This window comes from Melanerpes formicivorus, unplaced genomic scaffold (genome assembly GCF_026170545.1).
Source record: "Melanerpes formicivorus ecotype bairdi unplaced genomic scaffold, bMelFor1.0.p_v2 SCAF_67, whole genome shotgun sequence".
Classification (NCBI taxonomy): domain Eukaryota; kingdom Metazoa; phylum Chordata; class Aves; order Piciformes; family Picidae; genus Melanerpes; species Melanerpes formicivorus.
Genome location: NW_027142419.1, coordinates 2,900,128 through 2,919,245, shown reverse-complemented (window position 1 = coordinate 2,919,245; position 19,118 = coordinate 2,900,128). Strand labels below are relative to the sequence as shown.

Below are 19,118 nucleotides of genomic sequence, written 5' to 3'. Positions count from 1 at the left end.
AGCCCCAGGAGCACACAGGATGCATGGAGCCCTCCCAGAACCCTTTCCCCAACCAGGCTAAACCCCAAGCCCCACTGCTCCTTTTCCCCCACTGCCTCCCTTCCACTAGGCCTAAACAGAGCAAAGTTGGACAGGACAAGGTAGGGCTCTGGAGGCCACAGACAGGCCTGAGATACTGCCCTGTGAGACCAGCCAAGAGCTCCTGCAGGAGAGCAGAGAGGAGGGAGCAAAGTGAGCCTGCAGGCAGTGCTGGAGGGATGCAGGCATTAAGGGAATGAAATACAGAGGATTGCACTTCCCAGGGTGCAGCTTCTGGGCTCTCCTGGAAGACTTCTCTGTGATTTAAGACCTCCCAGTGCCTTAAACCCAGGCCAAGGCAGCTTGGCCTTTGTGGTTTGGAGTTCTGCTCCTCTTCTTGGACAGGTTGGGGCTGGTGAGCAGCTGCATGAGTCTGCTGTGCACAGCAGCTTGGTTTCATGCTGGGGCTGTGCTTGCCTTGGAAGGCAAGTCTGGCATGCAGCAGAGACAGCTGAAGCCCTGCCAGGCAGTGCAGCATCTCTGAGCTGGGCTGGGGCACAGCAGCTGGCAGCCAGCACCCTCCCAGGGGGAGAATCTCCTTCCCCCCTGCAGCCAGGACGGCAGAGCTGCCTCCCAGCACCACGGAGGCTGCTGGCCCCCCCGAGGGGAAGGCTGAGGCAGGAGGCCCTCTCTGGTGCTCTCCACAGGCCTGCCCCGGGCTGGGTGGGTGCTGTGCAGGGTGGTGCTCAGCAGGGTGCAGTGCAGGGCTGGATGGGTGCTGGGTGTGGGTGGTGCTCAGCAGGGTGCAGCACAGGGCTGGATGGGTGCTGGGTGTGGGTGGTGCTCAGCAGGGTGCAGCACAGGGCTGGATGGGTGCTGGGTGTGGGTGGTGCTCAGCAGGGTGCAGCGCAGGGCTGGATGGGTGCTGGGTGTGGGTGGTGCTCAGCAGGGTGCAGCACAGGGCTGGGTGGGTGCTGGGTGTGGGTGGTGCTCAGCAGGGTGCAGCGCAGGGCTGGGTGGGTGCTGTGCAGGGTGGTGCTCAGCAGGGTGCAGTGCAGGGCTGGATGGGTGCTGGGTGTGGGTGGTGCTCAGCAGGGTGCAGCACAGGGCTGGCTGGGTGCTGGGTGTGGGTGGGGCTCAGCAGGGTGCAGTGCAGGGCTGGATGGGTGCTGGGTGTGGGTGGTGCTCAGCAGGGTGCAGCACAGGGCTGGGTGGGTGCTGTGCAGGGTGGTGCTCAGCAGGGTGCAGTGCAGGGCTGGATGGGTGCTGGGTGTGGGTGGTGCTCAGCAGGGTGCAGCACAGGGCTGGCTGGGTGCTGGGTGTGGGTGGTGCTCAGCAGGGTGCAGCACAGGGCTGGATGGGTGCTGGGTGTGGGTGGTGCTCAGCAGGGTGCAGCACAGGGCTGGCTGGGTGCTGTGCAGGGTGGTGCTCAGCAGGGTGCAGTGCAGGGCTGGATGGGTGCTGTGCAGGGTGGTGCTCAGCAGGGTGCAGTGCAGGGCTGGATGGGTGCTGGGTGTGGGTGGTGCTCAGCAGGGTGCAGCACAGGGCTGGCTGGGTGCTGGCTGGGTGCTGGCTGGGTGCAGCGCGGTCCTGGCTGGGTGGTGCTCAGCAGGGTGCAGTGCAGGGCTGGGTGGGTGTTGGATAGGTGCTGGCTGGGTGCTGGGTGGGCGCTGGCTGGGTGCAGCGTGGTCCTGGGTGGTTACTGCTCAGCAGGGTGCAGTGCAGGGCTGGGTGGGTGCTGGCTGGGTGCTGGGTGGGCGCTGGCTGGGTGCAGCGCGGTCCTGGCTGGGTGGTGCTCAGCAGGGTGCAGTGCAGGGCTGGGTGGGCGCTGGGTGGGTGCAGCGCGGTCCTGGGTGGTTGCTGCTCAGCAGGGTGCAGTGCAGGGCTGGGTGGGTGCTGGGTGGGTGCTGGCTGGGTGCTGGGTGGGCGCTGGCTGGGTGCAGCGCGGTCCTGGCTGGGTGCTGCCGGGGCGGGGGTCAGAAGCCTCCCTGCGGGCGGTGCTGAGCGCTGCGGCCGCTGCCTTGCAGGATGAGCCTCCCCCTGCTGGACCGCACCGTGCCGGACTACAGCAGCTTCAACAGCGTGGAGGAGTGGCTGGAGGCCATCAAGATGAGCCAGTACAAGGAGAGCTTCGCCAGCGCCGGCTTCACCTCCTTCGACATCGTCTCCCAGATGACCGTAGAGTAAGTGCCCGGCCTGAGGCTCCCACAGCACTGCAGCCTCAGCTGCCTCAGCAGCCTCAGCTGCCACAGCAGCCACAGCAGCCTCAGCTGCCTCACTTGCCACAGTTGCCACAGCAGCCTCAGTTGCCACAGCTGCCTCAGCTGCCTCATTTCACAGTCTCACAGTATCACTTAGGTTGGAAAGGACCTCGAGGATCATCGAGTCCAACCTATCAACACAGACCCCATGACTGGACCATGGCACCAAGTGCCACATCCAATCCCCTCTTGAACGCCTCCAGGGACGGTGACTCCACCACCTCCCTGGGCAGCACATCCCAATGACGAACGACTCGCTGGGTGAAGAACTTCCTCCTCACCTCAAGTCTAAACCTCCCCTGGCACAGCTTGAGACTGTGTCCTCTTGTTCTGGTGCTGGTTACCTGGGAGAAGAGGCCAACCCCCTCCTGGCTACAACCTCCCTTCAGGTAGCTGTAGAGGGCAATGAGGTCACCCCTGAGCCTCCTCTTCTCCAGGCTAAGCAACCCCAGCTCCCTCAGCCTCTCCTCACAGGGCTGTGTTCAAGGCCTCTCCCCAGCTTTGTTGCACTTCTCTGGACACCTTCAAGTCTCTCAATGTCCTTCTTAAACTGAGGAGCCCAGAACTGGACACAGGACTCAAGGTGTGGCCTAACCAAAGCAGAGTACAGGGGCACTATGACCTCCCTGCTCCTGCTGGCCACACTATTCCTAATGCAGGCCAGGATGCCATTGGCCCTCCTGGCCACCTGGGCACACTGCTGGCTCATGTTCAGGCAGCTGTCAATCAGCACCCCCAGGTCCCTCTCTGTTTGGCAGCTCTCAGCCACTCCGACCCCAGCCTGTAGCTCTGCATGGGATTGCTGTAGCCAAAGTGCAGCCCCTGGCACTTGGACTTGTTGAATGCCACAGTTGCCACAGTTGCCACAACAGCCTCAGTTGCCTCAGCTGCCTCACTTGCCTCACTTGCCACAGTTGCCACTGTTGCCACAGTTGCCTCACTTGCCCCAGTTGCCTCACTTGCCTCACTTGCCACAGTTGCCACTGTTGCCACAGTTGCCTCACTTGCCACAGTTGCCTTACTTGCCACACTTGCCACAGTTGCCACAGTTGCCTCACTTGCCTTGGCCTCAGCAGAGCCTCAGCTGCTCCTTGGTGAGTTTGCCTTAGCTGTGCTTGCTGCAGCCTGACCTGGGTGGGATCTGTTCCTTCCAGACCCACTCTTGGTCACAGGATCACAGAATCACTGAGGCTGGGAAGGACCTCTGGGACCATCCAGTGCAGGCTGTGACCTAACCCCACCACAGCAGCTGCACCCTGCCACCTGCTGCCACATCCAAGCTGTTCTCAAAGACCTCCGGGGGTGGCCACTCCACCACCTCCCTGGGCAGTCCATCCCAGTGCCCAATCAGCCTTTCCCTGAGGAATTGCTTCCTGATCTCCAACCTGAACCTCCCCTGGTGCAGCTTCAGGCCATGCCCTCTTGTCCTGGCACAAGCTGCCTGGAGCATGGCCTGACCCCCACCACAGCTTCCTTTTAGGTGCTTATTTAGGTGAAGCTGGGGGTGGGGAGATTGAGGCTGGAGGTGAGGAGGAAGTTCTTCCCCATGAGAGTGGTGAAGCCCTGGAATGGGTTGTCCAGGGAGATGGACCTGGAGCCACCCAGCCCTGGAGGTGTTTGCAGCCAGGCTGGCTGAGGCTGTGGCCAGGCTGCTGTAGTGTGGGGTGTCCCTGCCCATGGCAGGGGGTTGGAACTGGCTGAGCCTTGTGGTCCCTTCCCACCCTGACTGGTTCTATGATACTATGATACTTGTGGAGAGGGATGAGGTCCCCTCCAAGTCTCTTCTCCAGGCTCAATGCAGTTGCTGCACAGCTGCTGTGCTCTGCAGGCCCTGCCTTGGCTCCAGAGCCCTGGCTGCTGCTGCTCTGCAGGGTTCATGCCCCCAGTGTCACACAGCCTGTCCCCACTGTGCAAATGGAACCCCCCAGAGGCATCTCCAAGCCCCAGCGTGGGGCAGCTGGAGGTGCCAGGCCAGCAGCAAACAGCTCTGCAGGCACTCAGAGCACCCTTAGGCTCTGCAGTCCTCATGGGGGTGTGGAGCAGCAAACAGCTCTGCACAGGAGAGGCCTCCAGCTGGTTCCCAGCTGGTTCCCAGCTGGTTCTGAGTTGTCCTCCATCCACATCCCTCAGTGGCAAAGGGAATCCTAGCAAGTTGCTCAGGGAGAGCAGGCAGCTGAAGTCCCTTGGTGGTGGAGCTGTGGTGCCTCTGCTGGAAGGTTTGTGGTGAGCTGCAGTGGGCTGTAGAAACCCTGCCCAGGAAAGCAGCAGGCACTGAGGCCCCTGCAAGTGCTCCCAAGTCTGCTCCTGGTGAGCAGCAGGGCCTGGGGCCTTGCTGGGGAAAGTGCTGGGGAGTCAGCCTCTGCTCACACAGCCAGGCCCTCTCTGGCCTTGCCCTGCCTAGGCTGGCACCAGCACCCTGCACCACAGCCCAGCTGGCACACTCCTGGCACACTCCTGGCACACTATTGACACATTATTGGCTTGCTCTTTCTTTATCACAGAGTCACAGAGTGTGAGGGGCTGGAAGGGACCTGGAAAGCTCATCCAGTCCAAGCCCTGCCAGAGCAGGGTCACCCAGAGCAGGGTCACCCAGAGCAGGGTCACCCAGAGCAGGGTCACCCAGAGCAGCTCACACAGGAACTCAGCCAGGAGGGTTTGAATATCTCCAGAGGAGACTCCACAGCCCCCCTGGGCAGCCTGCTCCAGGCTCTCTCACCCTCCCAGGGAATAAATTCTCCCTCCTGTGTCCATGGCACTTCCTCTGCCTCAGCTTCCACCACTGCCCCTTGGCTGGCATTGGGCAGCCCCCAGCAGAGCCTGGCTCCAGCCTCTGGGCACTGCCCCTGCACAGCTTCATCCCCAGCAAGGAGCTCACCCTCAGGCTCCTCCTCTGCAAGCTCCAGAGCCCTCAGCTCCCGCAGGCTCTCCTCATGAGGAAGATCTTCCACAGCCTGCAGCAGCTCTGTGGCTCTGTGCTGGACTCCCTCAAGCAGTTCCCTGAGCTCCTTCTTGAGCTGAGGGCCCAGACCTGGACACAAGATTCCAGCTGTGGCCTCAGCAGGGCAGAGCAGAGGGGGAGGAGAACCTCTCTGACCTACTCAGCACAGCCCTTCTGATCCAGCCCAGGCTGCCCTTGGCCTTCTTGGCCACCAGAGCTCATTGCTGGCTCATGGTCAACCTCCCACCCACCAGGACCCCCAGGTCCTCTTCCCCTTCCCTGCTCTGCAGCAGCTCAGGAGCCTAATGGCTGTGAAAAGCAGAGCAGGGCAGAACCTGGGAGTGCTGCAGCGCAGCAGAGATGAGAGGCAGCAAAGGATGCTGAGATGAAAGCAGAAGGAGCAGGAGCCCTCGTCTGCACAGGCAGAGTGGCATCCACGCTGCTGAGGGGGGAGCACATCCTGCTCCTGTCTGCAGGGATGGGGAAAGTGGGTTAGTGTGTCACAGGGAGGGAGGCCAGGCCTGAGGAGGAGAAGGCTTCCAGGGCAGCAGAGCTGAGGCAGATTCCCTTCCGAGCAGGAAGCAGAGCCCTGGGCTCTGGCTGCACACTGCCTGCTGAGGCTCCAGCAGCCTCAGGCTGCTCTGGGCAGGCAGCAAATGCAGAGGAGGAGGATCAGAGCCACAGAGAGGAGGAGCAGAGCTTCCAGCAGGTCTGCAGCTCTTTGTTGCATCGATGCAATGAATCTGTGGAGGCTTCAGCTCCCTGCACAGCACAGCCTGGGGGGGTCCTGCCCATGGGGCTGGGGGAAAATGCCACAGAGTCCTGGGATGGGTTGGGGTGGAAGGGAGCTCAAAGCTCAGCCAGTCCCAACCCCCTGTCATGCCCAGGGACCCCTCCCACCAGCCCAGGCTGCTCAGGGCCTCATCCAGCCTGGCCCTGAACACCTCCAGGCAGGGGACAGCCACAGCCTCCCTGGGCAGCCTGTGCCAGGCTCTCCCCAGCCTCACTCTCAACAATTTCTTCCTCACCTCCACTCTCAGTCTCCTCTCTCCCAGCTCAAATCCACTGTCCTCATCCTGGCACTCCCAGCCTTTGTCCAAAGTCCCTCCCCAGCTCTCCTGGAGCCCTTCAGGTCCTGGAAGGCTGCTCTGAGGTCTTCCCAGCCTGTCTTTTTAGGATAGGTTCTGCAGCCTCTGATCATCTTGGTGGCCTCCCCTGGACCCTCTCCATGTCCCTCTTGTGCTTCACCTTAACACCAGCATGAGAAACTAATCCCAAGAGCCTGTGAATGTGGGGCCTGAGGTGGTGGGACAGGGACATGAAGGCAGGAGCAGAGCTGCATGCCACAGGGCAGGGGAAGGTCTGAGATGATGCAGAGAGTTTCAGCCTGGTGGGCACTGAGGCTTGGCTTAACCAGAAATGGATGAAGGGATTGGCAATTGGGAGCTGAGGCTTTGGCCTCAGCATCTTCTCTAGGTCAGGACATCTGCAGCAGGCTGCTCAGAGCCTCTTCCAGCCCAGCCTGGAAGGACTTCAGTGGGGGAAGTTCTCATCCAGCCTGGTCTGAAACACTTCCAGGGAGGAGGCAGCCACAGCCTCCCTGGGTCTCCCCTCCCCCATAGCAAAGCCCTTCTCCCTCCTGCCCAGCCCCCCTCTCCCCTGCTGCAGTGTGAGATGCCTGCTGGTACTGATGCGCTCTTTGTTTCTGCTCCTCCCCAAGGGACATCCTGCGAGTTGGGGTCACCCTGGCAGGCCACCAGAAGAAGATTCTGAACAGCATCCAGGTGATGAGAGCACAGATGAACCAAATCCAGTCTGTGGAGGTTTGATAGCTGCCAGTCCTCCTGCTCCTCTTCGTGGAGGCCCTGCTCCCCTTCGCCCCTCTCTGTCCCAGCTCCAGCTCTTGAGTGCTCTGCACGGACCAGAGGCAGGCAGCTGCCCCCAGGGCCAGGGCAGCAGGAGGGAGCACCCTGCCACCAGTGATGGGAGGTCACCAAGAGCTTCTGGAATCTAAGCAATGGAAAAAGGGAACAAAAAAAGACAACTGTTTTTTTTTGGGGGGGGAAAGAAAAACCACCCAGCCACCAAACCACACCAAACCAAACCTCTGGAACATTCCTCAGCAGTAACAAAGCAATCTGTGTCCTCGGGAAGGGCTCCCAGGCCAAAGGGAGTCTGCCCAGGGAGAGGGAGGAGCAGCTCCATCCCCTTCCTCCTGCACAAGGCTGCTGCAGCTGGGCCCAGGCACCTCCGGGGCGAGGAGGCTTTGCCAAGAGGAGGACTGCAAGGCAAGGTCATGGGAAGCACTTCCCCTCCCCGCGGGGGGAGGGGGGCTCCGGGAGCCTCCTGCAGCCGGCAGTCCTGCCCCGAAGCCCCGGGGGGGAAGAGAAAGAGAGAGAGAGAGAGAGAGCTGCAGCTCTTCGGTGCTGTGGACCCAAGTGCATCTCTCCACTGCTGGACCCAGGCAGAAGCTGAAGACTTCTTCCTCTTCTTGGTTGTTTTTTTTTTTTCTAGGAAAAACAAAAAAAAAAAACACAACGCAAAGAACACAAAACAAAACAAAGCAGAACACAAAGCAAGCAAAACGCAAAGCAAAGAAAGCAAAACGCAAAAGAATGCAAAACGCAAAGGAAAGCAAAGCAGAACAAACTGCGGCTGCAGGAGGCTGTTTGCAGCACCTGAGGAGGGTCCTGCAGCCCTCGGGGGGTGGGACTGGGGCGGAACCGGTCCTGCTTTCTCCACCCCTTCTTTGCTCCTCTGGCCGGAGAGGGTCTGTGAGCCGCAGCCCTCTGCGGGCAGCCCGCGGCGGTAGCGCTGCCCCCGGCGGAGCCTGCCCCGGGCGGACCCTGCCCCGGGAGGACCCTGCCCAGGACAGACCCTTCCCCAGGCGGCCCCTGCCCCGGACAGACCCTGCCCAGTGCAGACCCTGCCCCGGACAGACCCTGCCCAGGACAGACCCTTCCCCAGGCGGCCCCTGCCCCGGACAGACCCTGCCCCGGGACGGACCCTGCCCAGTGCAGACCCTGCCCCGGGCAGACCCTGCCCCGGACGGACCCTGCCCAGTGCAGACCCTGCCCCGGACAGACCCTGCCCCGGACGGACCCTTCCCCAGGCGGCCCCTGCCCCGGACAGACCCTGCCCCGGGACGGACCCTGCCCCGGGCAGACCCTGCCCCGGACGGACCCTGCCCCGGGCAGACCCTGCCCCGGACAGACCCTGCCCCGGGACGGACCCTGCCCCGGGCAGACCCTGCCCCGGACGGACCCTGCCCCGGGCAGACCCTGCCCCGGACGGACCCTGCCCAGTGCAGACCCTGCCCCGGACAGACCCTGCCCCGGGACGGACCCTGCCCCGGGCGGACCCTGCCCCGGACAGACCCTGCCCCGGGACGGACCCTGCCCCGGGCGGACCCTGCCCCAGGCGGCCCCTGCCCCGGACAGACCCTGCCCCGGGACGGACCCTGCCCCGGACGGACCCTGCCCCGGACAGACCCTGCCCCGGGACGGACCCTGCCCCGGGCGGACCCTGCCCCAGGCGGCCCCTGCCCCGGACGGACCCTGCCCCGGGCAGACCCTGCCCCGGGCGGACCCTGCCCCGGACAGACCCTGCCCCGGGCGGACCCTGCCCAGTGCAGACCCTGCCCCGGACGGACCCTGCCCCGGACGGACCCTGCCCCGGACAGACCCTGCCCCGGGACGGACCCTGCCCCGGACGGACCCTGCCCCGGACGGACCCTGCCCCGGACAGACCCTGCCCCGGGCGGACCCTGCCCAGTGCAGACCCTGCCCCGGACAGACCCTGCCCCGAGCGGACCCTGCCCCGGGCGGACCCTGCCCCGGACAGACCCTGCCCCGGGCGGACCCTGCCCAGTGCAGACCCTGCCCCGGACGGACCCTGCCCCGGACAGACCCTGCCCCGGACGGACCCTGCCCCGGACAGACCCTGCCCCGGGACGGACCCTGCTCCGGGACGGACCCTGCCCCGGACAGACCCTGCCCAGGGCTCCCCGCGGTGCCCTCCCCAGCTGCCAGCAGCCTGTGCCCGGCAGAGCTCCCCCCGTGCAGTGTGTGGTAGTTTGGGGTGACAGATGCTGGGGGGGTCCCTTCCCTCCTTCCTGGGGTGCCAATGGGGGGAGGGGAGGGGGTGGGAGGGAGAGAGCTGTCCCTTGTCCCTTGTCCCTTCTTTTGTTGCCACCGGTTGGGTGAGCTTGGGGTCGGAGGTGGTGGGGGTGGGGGCTGGGTGTGATTCTTGGGAGGGGTTGGGAGGTTCTCTTGGGGTTGGTTGGTTTTTGGTTTGGTTGTTTTTTTGGGGGGGGGCTTTTTTTTTTTTTTAATGAAGAAAAAACAACAAAACAAAACAAACCCACAAAAAAATGAGGTCTCCAAGCATCCTATCAGTCAAGAACTTAAATCCCTTCCCTCTGGAAGGGGAAGTTTGCAGCTCACTGACAACATGCCAGGAGAAAAAGAGAAACAAAAAAAGAAACCTTTTTATATGCACATTTCCTCCTGTTTGCTTCTTTCTTCTGGGGCAGCCTAACCTGACTTGACCTGGCCTGGCCTGGCCTGACCTGGCCTGGCAGATGCTGCTGGTGCTGGGTTCCAGGCGCTGGCCAGGGTGCTGTGGCCTCCTGCTCGAGTCAGGGCTGCTGGAGCAGGGCTGAGCAGCAGCAGCACAGAGGCTCTGTGGTGCTTTGGGGGGTGGTTGGGGTTTGTGTCATGGGGTTGGGTTTGTTATCGCTCAGAGGGGAGGGAGAGGACAGGGGAGGGGGAGAGGGCTGTGGGGGGGAGCTGTCAGAGCCCGTGGGAAGTGTCTGATGGCTCAGGAAGGTGCCAGGCTGGTGCCACAGAAGGGCAGGGTGGGCCTGAGAAGGAGTGCAGGGTGTGGGGCTCCTCGGGCTCTGAGCTGTGGCAGCTGCCAGGATGTGGCTGGCTCAGGGCAGGGACCAAGCTCTGGGTGCCCTCTGTGCCCTCCCTGGATGTGGTCTCTTTGCTTGGTGGTGCCCTGGGGGCTGTGAGGAAGCTTCAGGTTCAGCCTTGAGGACAGCTCTGGGAGAGCAGAGGCCAAAGCTCCCAGTTAGTAGCCCAGCTCTCCAGGGGCAGGCTGCTGTGGCTGAGGCTGAGTGGTCAAGCAGTGGGTTTGTCAATGACTCAATTAACTGCTGCAGCTACTGCCCAGCTCTTGTGGTGTGTAAGAGGCAGCAGGCAAGCACAGCCAGCACAGGCCAGCAGAGGCAAGCACAGGCCAGCACAGGCCAGCACAGGCTGGCAGAGGCAAGCACAGGCCAGCAGAGGCAAGCACAGGCCAGCACAGGCAGGCAGAGGCAATAACAGGCAAGCACAGGTCACCACAGGCAAACAGAGGCCAGCAGAGGCAAGCACAGTGTAGTGGTTTGAGCCTTAACTGGGAGTTAAGAGCCCAGATGGGGGAAAGGCTGAGAATCTCTCCCCCACTCCCCCACTCCTCCCTCCAAACAGAGAGGGGGGAAAAAAAGGGTAAGGAGCAAATCCACTAAACAACAATCTGGAGTCAGCTTGGGAGTAGAGAGGCCAGGAATTTTCTTTAAACAATATATATATAACAATAAGAAGAAAGGTTGACAAGGGCAAGGAACAAGGATGGATGGGAGGGGGACAGAAAAGGATAATACAAAACCAGTCTCTCTCTGAGGAGGCACAGAGGCAGCAGGGAGAAGGATCAGGTCCGACCATGTGGCTGAGGAGCAGGAGGGCAGCTGCAGTAGCTCTCATCCAGCAGGGGCAGGAGCCAAAAGGAGATCCAACAGCTCTGATGTCCTGCTTTTTATACCCTGGCTGGGCAGGGAGCGGGGAGTGGAACAGACTCAGCTTCCCAGGTGGAAACGCCCTGCAGGGAGAGCAAAGCACCCGCAAGCCCTCCCCCCTACTTTGGGTTTTGTTTTCAGTAAAGGGCGTTAATCCACCACAATCCACCCCTCTGCTCCACTGCCGCTCTCCTGCCACAGCCCCTTCATGCAATCTTGACACGAGGTATTTGAATCCCTGGTGCAAGTCCCTTGTTATCCCAGCTCGCTCTCTCCCAGGGCAGTCTCTCTCTCTCTCCGGTGATGGTCACTGTAGGTGGTGCTTGAACTGGGCAGGCATGTGGGGAAGAATCAGGAATCAGTCTGTCTTTGAAAGGGAAAGAGAAAAATCAGGAACAGTCCGTTGCCGGAGGGACATCAGGAGCAGTCCGTTGCTGTAGGGACATCAGGAGCAGTCCGTTGCTGTAGGGACATCAGGAGCAGTCCGTTGCTGTAGGAAATCAGGAACAGTCCGTTGCTGTAGGGAATCAGGAACAGTCCGTTGCCGGAGGGACATCAGGAGCAGTCCGTTGCTGTAGGGACATCAGGAGCAGTCCGTTGCTGTAGGGACATCAGGAACAGTCCGTTGCTATAGGGACATCAGGAACAGTCCGTTGCTGTAGGGAATCAGGAACAGTCTGTTGCTGTAGGGAATCAGGAACAGTCCGTTGCTGTAGGGACATCAGGAACAGTCCGTTGCTGTAGGGAATCAGGAACAGTCCGTTGCTATAGGGACATCAGGAGCAGTCTGTTGCCGTAGGGAAGCAGGAACAGTCCGTTACTGTAGGGACATCAGGAGCAGTCCGTTGCTGTAAGGACATCAGGAGCAGTCCATTGCCATAGGGACATCAGGAACAGGTGCAGCTGAGCTGATGCAGGAGCTCTCTGGGCTGGTGTGCAGTGGGTACGTTGAGTCCTGGATGCTGGGCTGCTATTAAGCTAGGAGGGAGAAACTTAGAGCAACTTATATAACTATTCACACAATGACTATAAATACATTGATGAGTGTTGCCTCCTCTGAGTCCATCCCCTCTCAGCCAGAGTCACATTCCTTGTGGGATACACTGAATGTCCCCAGTTTCTAACATAACCCAGTAGGTGTGACCAGGACCCTCAGCCGAGACCACCCCTCGGGTTGGTTTGCCCCCACCAGCAGCAGGGAAAACCCACACTGACTTCCCCAGCAGGTTCTTCTCAGCAATCACAGGAACTCCATCTCCATCCACTGTTTCCAGCAGGTGGGACTGGGCAGCACCAGCTCTGTTCACAGCTCCTCTGCTGTTCACTAACCAAGTGGCTTGAGCTAGGTGCTTCTCCCAGTTCCTGAAGGTTCCACCCCCCATGGCTTTTAGGGTGGTCTTTAGCAAGCCATTGTAGCGCTCGACCTTCCCTGCAGCTGGTGCATGGTATGGGATGTGGTAAATCCACTCAATCCTATGTTCCTTTGCCCAGTCCCTTAGGAGATGGTTCCTGAAGTGGGTTCCATTGTCTGATTCAATCCTCCCGGGGGTGCCGTGTCTCCACAGGATATGTCTCTCTAGGCCCAGGATGGTGTTGCGAGCAGTGGCATGAGGAACTGGGTAGGTCTCCAGCCACCCTGTACTTGCCTCCACCATGGTCAGTACGTACTGCTTGCCGCTGTGAGACCGAGGAAGGGTGATGGAGTCGATCTGCCAGGCCTCTCCCTACTTATATTTCAACCATCTCCCCGTATACCACAGAGGCTTCATGTGCTTGGCCTGCTTGATGGCAGCACAGATGTCACACTTATGGATGACCTGTGAGATGGCCTCCATAGAGATGTCCACGGATCTGTCCCGAGCCCACCGGTATGTGGCATCTCTCCCTTGGTGGCCAGAAGTGTCATGGGCCCAGCGAGATAAGAACAGCTCGCCCTTGTGTTCCCTGTCCAAGTCTATTTGGGAGATCTTAGCAGCCAGGTCTGCTTGGTGGTTGTGCTTGTGCTCCTCTGTGGCTCTGCTCTTGGGGATGTGTGCATCGATGTGCCGTACCTTGGTTGGCAGCCTGTCCAGGCAGGCGGCGATGTCTTGCCACAGCTCAGCGGCCCAAACAGGCTTCCCTTTTCTCTGCCACCCGTTCCTCCTCCTTTCCTTCAGCCACCCCCACAAGGCATTGGCTACCATCCAGGAGTCAGTGTAGAGGTACAGCACTGGCCAGTTCTCTCGTTCTGCTATATCCAGGGCCAGCTGGACAGCTTTTACCTCTGCGTACTGACTGGATTCACCTTCTCCATCCCTTGCTTCTGCCACTTGCCTTGTTGGGCTCCAGACAGCTGCCTTCCATCTCCACTTGCTTCCTACAAGCCGGCAGGACCCATCTGTAAATAGAGCATAGCCCTTCTCGTTGTCAGGGAGATCGTTATATGGGGGAGCCTCCTCAGCACGGGTCACTGTCTGCTCTGGTGGCATTCCCAAGTCAGCACCCTCTGGCCAGTTGGTGATCACTTCCATTATGCCAGGGTGTTCGAAGTTCCCCATCCGAGCTCGCTGAGTTATCAGGGCCATCCACTTACTCCAGGTAGCATCTGTGGCATGATGTGGGGTTGAGCCTCTCCCTTTGAACATCCAGGTCAGGACTGGAAGTCTCGGAGCTAGAAATAGAGGTGACTCAGTCCCAATTACCTCAGAGGCAGCCCGGACGCCCTCATAGGCAGCTAGGATTTCCTTCTCTGTCGCGGTGTAGTTGGCCTCAGAGCCTTTGTACCCCTTACTCCAGAAACCTAGGGGCCTGCCCCTGGTTTCACCAGGAGCCTTCTGCCACAAGCTCCACGTAGGACCATTCTCACCGGCCACAGTGTACAGCACATTCTTGATCTCTGGCCCAGTTCGAACAGGTCCCAGAGCCATAGCATGGACCACCTCTCATTTGATCTGGTCAAACGCCACCTGCTGCTCAGGTCCCCACACAAAATCATTTTTCTTCCATGTTACATGGAGGAGAGGCTTCACAATTTGACTGTACCCGGGAATGTGCATTTTCCAGAAGCCCACAAGCCCCAAAATGACTGTGTCTCTTTCTTGTTCGTGGGCTGCACCATAGTGGCTACCCTGTTCACCACCTCCTGAGGGATGTGGCGACAGCCATCCTGCCATTGAACACCCAGGAACTGGATCTCCCTGGCAGGCCCTTTCACCTTGCTTCTCTTGATGGCAAAGCCAGCCTCCAGCAGGATGTCGATTATCCTCTGGTAAACTTCCTCTGCTGTCTCACCCCATACAATGATGTCATCAATGAACTGCAGATGCTCAGGGGCTCCACCTTTCTCCAAGGCAGTCTGGATCACCTCATGGCAGATGGTTGGGCTATGGACCCAGCCCTGAGGCAACCGATTCCATTGATACTGTACTCCCCTCCAGGTGAAAGCAAACTGTGGCCTGCATTTTTCTGCAATGGGGATGGAGAGAAAGGCATTAGCAATGTCAGTTGTGGCATACCACTTGGCCGCCTTCGATTCCAGCTCGTACTGGAGCTCCAGCATGTCCGGCACGGCAGCGCTGATCGGAGGAGTCACTTCATTCAGGCCACGGTAGTCCACGGTCAGTCTCCATTCCCCATTTGCCTTCCGCACTGGCCATATGGGGCTGTTGAAGGGGGAGTGAGCCTTGCTGATCACCCTCTGGCTCTCCAGTCGTCGAATCAGTTGTTGTATGGGGTGCAGAGAGTCTCTGTTGGTCCTGTATTGCCTGCGATGTACTATGCGAGAGGCAATAGGTAACTTCAAATCCTGCACCTTATGGCTGCCCACTATGGAGGGGTCATCCGAAAGCTCGGGCATGGTGGACAGCTGTTCTTTGCCTGCAGTCTCCACAGCTGCCACCCCAAACGCCCACTTGTGCCCCCTAGGGTCCTTGAAGCATCCCTCCCGCAGAAAGTCAATGCCAAGAATGCAAGGTGCATCTGGACCAGTCACTATGTCGTGCTTTCCCCATCCATTCCCGGTCAGGCTTATCTCAGCTTGCAGTACAGTCAAGTCTTGTGAGCCTCCTGTGACTCCCTGAATGCTTATGGGCTCAGCCCCTTTGTACCTCGATGGTATCAGGGTGCATTGGGCCCCTGTGTCCACCAGAGCTGGGTACTTCAGGGCTTCTGAAGTGCCAGGCCATTTCACGTACACATCCCAGGACACTCTGTTGTCCCTGGCCTCCACCTGGCTGGAGGTAGGGCACCTCTAATGCTGGCAGCGATGTCCACACTTGTCACACGGTCCTCTGTTACTAGGGGAAGGGTCTCTTGAGCGAGAGGGACCACTCCAGGAAACTGGGGCAGCTCTTCTCCTGGATGAGTTATCCCCGTGGTGCCCACCTTGCAGTTCCTGCACCCTGTTCCAGAGGGCAGAGGTGGGTTGGCCGTGCCAGGTGTCCATGTCCTCTCCATGGTCACAGAGGAACCTTCACAGAGACCCCCTTGACATCCCCTGATTGGCTTGGGGTGATCTCCTAGGGGAAGGTCGCCTGCTCCTGATTGCTGAAACCTGGACCCATTCTGAAGGAGAAGGGGGAAAGGAGGCATGGCTTCCCTTTTTCAGCTCAGACATGGAGGTCTTGATCTCTTTGACAATTTCTTTAGCCATAGTTTCTATGACTGAGATCAGGGGTTTCTGATTTACGCTGTCCTTATATTCCCTTAAATCACTGGCAAACTCACAGACATTTTTAGGACTTCCTTCCTGTCCAGCCAAGAGTATCCCTCCTAATGTGTGAGCATATTTCTGCGGAGCACCCTGGGTGAGGCTGTCTCGTGGGCACCTCATCTGGGTCCAAAGGGAGCTGGCCATCCCCATAGATTATTTCCATCATGGCCATCTGCCTCAGATACCGAATGCCCTGTTCCATAGTTGTCCATCTAACTGGGGCCCAGGGCAGGTCATGTCTTGAGTGGTACCAGCTCTTGATGGCATTGAGGATCCAAGCCCAGAGAGTGTGTATTCCATCAAGTTTGGCTAACTCTTTGTCCAGACCAGCATCATGAGTCAGGGAGCCTAAAAGCTTTGCCTCCCTCTTATCCAGGTCCACTGTGTCCACCCCCTCATCCCAGCATCTCAGGGCCCAGTTTAGTACTGACTCTCCCTCTTTCCTTGCGTAGTCCAGACGAGTTTGCCTTAGTTCCTTTCTGGGCAGCGATGTAACAGTTATTTCCTGGTCTGAGTCATCTTCATCCACCGCTGGGTTCTGTGAGGTGCTGGGGCCTGCTGAGGTTCCTTCCTCACCATCTGTGCTTGGCGATGATTTTTGACTTCTTTTCCTGCGTGTGGGGACCGGTGATAGAGAGACTGCATTGGCAGGAGCATCAGGGGTCAACTGTGGAGCTGCTGGTGGTGGGGCAAACCCTTGTGCCTGGGGCTCAGGCTGAGATCTGGTACACTCATTACAACCCGACCCCTCCCTCTTTGTGTTTACAGAGTGCTTACAATGCCCACAGCAGACACGCCCCCAGTCCTTAAAGAGTGCAAAGCAGTGTGTTATCCCCCTCCAAACAGCTCTTAATGGGTTAGCTTGTCCCCCACACAACACTGTCACAGCAAATGCCACTATAAGGATTGCATTTAAGCATATTGCAATGTAAAGCAATTCTCCATCACAGGCTCTTTTATCTACACCATTGGTTTCACAGCCTGCTTCAGGAAAATTTCCTGTGCTAGAAAAGTTACCACTTGTGGCCTTCCAGCATCTGAAGGGGGCCTACAGGAAGGCTGGGGAGGGACTGCTCAGGATCTCAGGTAGTGATAGGACTAGGGGGAATGAAATGAAGCTGGAGGTGGGGAGATTCAGGCTGGAGGGGAGGAGGAAGTTCTTCCCCATGAGAGTGGTGAAGCCCTGGAATGGGTTGTCCAGGGAGGAGGTTGAGGCCCCAGCCCTGGAGGTGTTTGCAGCCAGGCTGGCTGAGGCTGTGGCCAGGCTGATCTAGTGTGGGGTGTCCCTGCCCATGGCAGGGGGGTTGGAACTGGCTGAGCCTTGTGGTCCTTTCCAACCCTGACTGATACTATGATACTACTATGATACCACTGACAGTGAAATGCAATGAATTCAAGAGATACATGCCCAGCTTCATTGGTAAAGTTTTTATCCACTTGATCAGCATCTCTATCATTAACCACACCACAGGGTAAATTATTAATTTGTAGATGTGGGTCCAAAAGATCCAGCCAAACACCCATGCAAAGGCTTGGACCATCAGGTTCTTTGAAATTGCCACTTCTACTTCCAGTCCCTTTGTCAGAGAAAGCATTGCCTTCCCAGTGCCAGATTAATTTCCAAGCCCCACGTTGGGCGCCAAAAATTGTAGTGGTTTGAGCCTTAACTGGGAGTTAAGAGCCTAGATAGGGGAAAGGCTGAGAATCTCTTCCCCACTCCAAACAGAGAGGGGGAAAAAAAGGGTAAGGAGCAAATCCACTAAACAACAATCTGGAAGTCGGCTTGGGAGTGGAGAGGTGAAGAATTTTCTTTAAACAATATATATATATATAACAATAAGAGGAAAGGTTGACAAGGGCAAGGAACAAGGATGGATGGGAGTGGGACAGAAAAGAATAACACAAAACCAGTCTCTCTCTGAGGAGGCACAGAGGCAGCAGGGAGAAGGATCAGGTCCCATGGCTGAGGAGCAGGAGGGCAGCTGCAGTAGCTCTCATCCAGCAGAGGCAGGAGCCAAAAGGAGATCCAACAGCTCTGATGTCCTGCTTTTTATAGCCTAGCTGGGCAGGGAGGGGGGAGTGGAACAGACTCAGCTTCCCAGGGGAAGAGCTCCCTGCAGGGAGAGTAAAGTACCTGCAAGCCCTCCCCCCTGCTTTGGGTTTTGTTTTCAGAAAGGGCATTAACCCACCACACACAGGCCAGCAGAGGCAAGCAGAGGCAAGCACAGGCCAGCAGAGGCAAGCACAGGCAAGCACAGGCCAACACAGGCCAGCACAGGCAAGCACAAGCCAGCACAGGCCAGCACAGGTCACCACAGGTCACCACAGGCAAGCAGAGGCAAGCAGAGGCAAGCACAGGCCAGCACAGGCAAGCACAGGCAAGCACAGGCAAGCACAGGCCAACACAGGCCAGCACAGGCAAGCACAAGCCAGCACAGGCCAGCACAGGTCACCACAGGTCACCACAGGCAAGCAGAGGCAAGCAGAGGCAAGCAGAGGACAGCACAGGTAACCACAGGTCACCACAGGCCAGCACAGGCCAGCAGAAGCAAGCAGAGGCAAGCACAGGCCAGCACAGGTCACCACTGGTCACCACAGGTCACCGCAGGCCAGCACAGGTAGCACTGGTCACCACAGGTCACCACATGCCAGCACAGGCCAGCACTGGTCACCATAGGTCATCACAGGTCACCACAGGCCAGCACAGGCAGCACTGGTCACCACAGGTCACCACAGGCCAGCACAGGCCAGCACTGGTCATCACAGGTCACCACAGGCCAGCACAGGTCAGCACTGGTCATCACAGGTCACCACATGCCAGCACAGGCCAGCACTGGTCACCATAGGTCATCACAGGTCACCACAGGTCACCACAGGCCAGCACAGGCCAGCACTGGTCATCACAGGTCACCACAGGCCAGCACAGGTCAGCACTGGTCATCACAGGTCACCACATGCCAGCACAGGCCAGCACTGGTCACCATAGGTCATCACAGGTCACCACAGGCCAGCACAGGCAGCACTGGTCACCACAGGTCACCACAGGCCAGCACAGCTGGGCTTGGTCTCCCTGTCCAGCACCACCTTGGAGCCTTGCACAGATGCCTTCCTCTGGCATATTCCCACCCCCTCTGCCCACAGCTGCTGCTCACAGGCCCTTCCCTGCCCTCCCTAGGGTCCCCCACTGGGTTCCAGCAGCGTGGGGTGCTGAGGGCATCTTCCCTGGGAGCTGGGCTGCTCTGCTCTCCAGCAGCTGAGTCCAGGGGGAAGTGTGCCTGCTGTGGTTGAAGCTCCCAAGCAGCCCAGACTTCTGTGGCCAGACCTCAGCTCCCTGGGCTGCTGGTCAGTGTGAGGCCAGAGCAGGGCTGAGCATGGAGCTCTCAGCAGTGGCAGCAGAGCAGTCCCTGCAAGTGAGAGGCAGCTCCCCTG

At 59.2% G+C, this 19,118-nt stretch overlaps 1 protein-coding gene across 2 annotated transcripts in view; it reads left to right on the top strand.

The window, feature by feature from the left end:
* The window catches only part of EPHB2 (EPH receptor B2), a 171,148-nt gene extending 163,150 nt beyond the window's left edge, over positions 1-7,998 (top strand). For both annotated transcript variants that reach the window (XM_068162820.1, XM_068162818.1), the window contains exons 15-16: positions 2,046-2,201; positions 6,938-7,998. In XM_068162820.1, the coding sequence (XP_068018921.1) occupies positions 2,046-2,201; positions 6,938-7,046 (265 nt within the window). In that variant the 3' untranslated portion in view covers positions 7,047-7,998. The remainder of the gene's footprint in view (positions 1-2,045; positions 2,202-6,937) is intronic.
* The last annotated feature ends 11,120 nt before the right edge of the window (positions 7,999-19,118 follow it).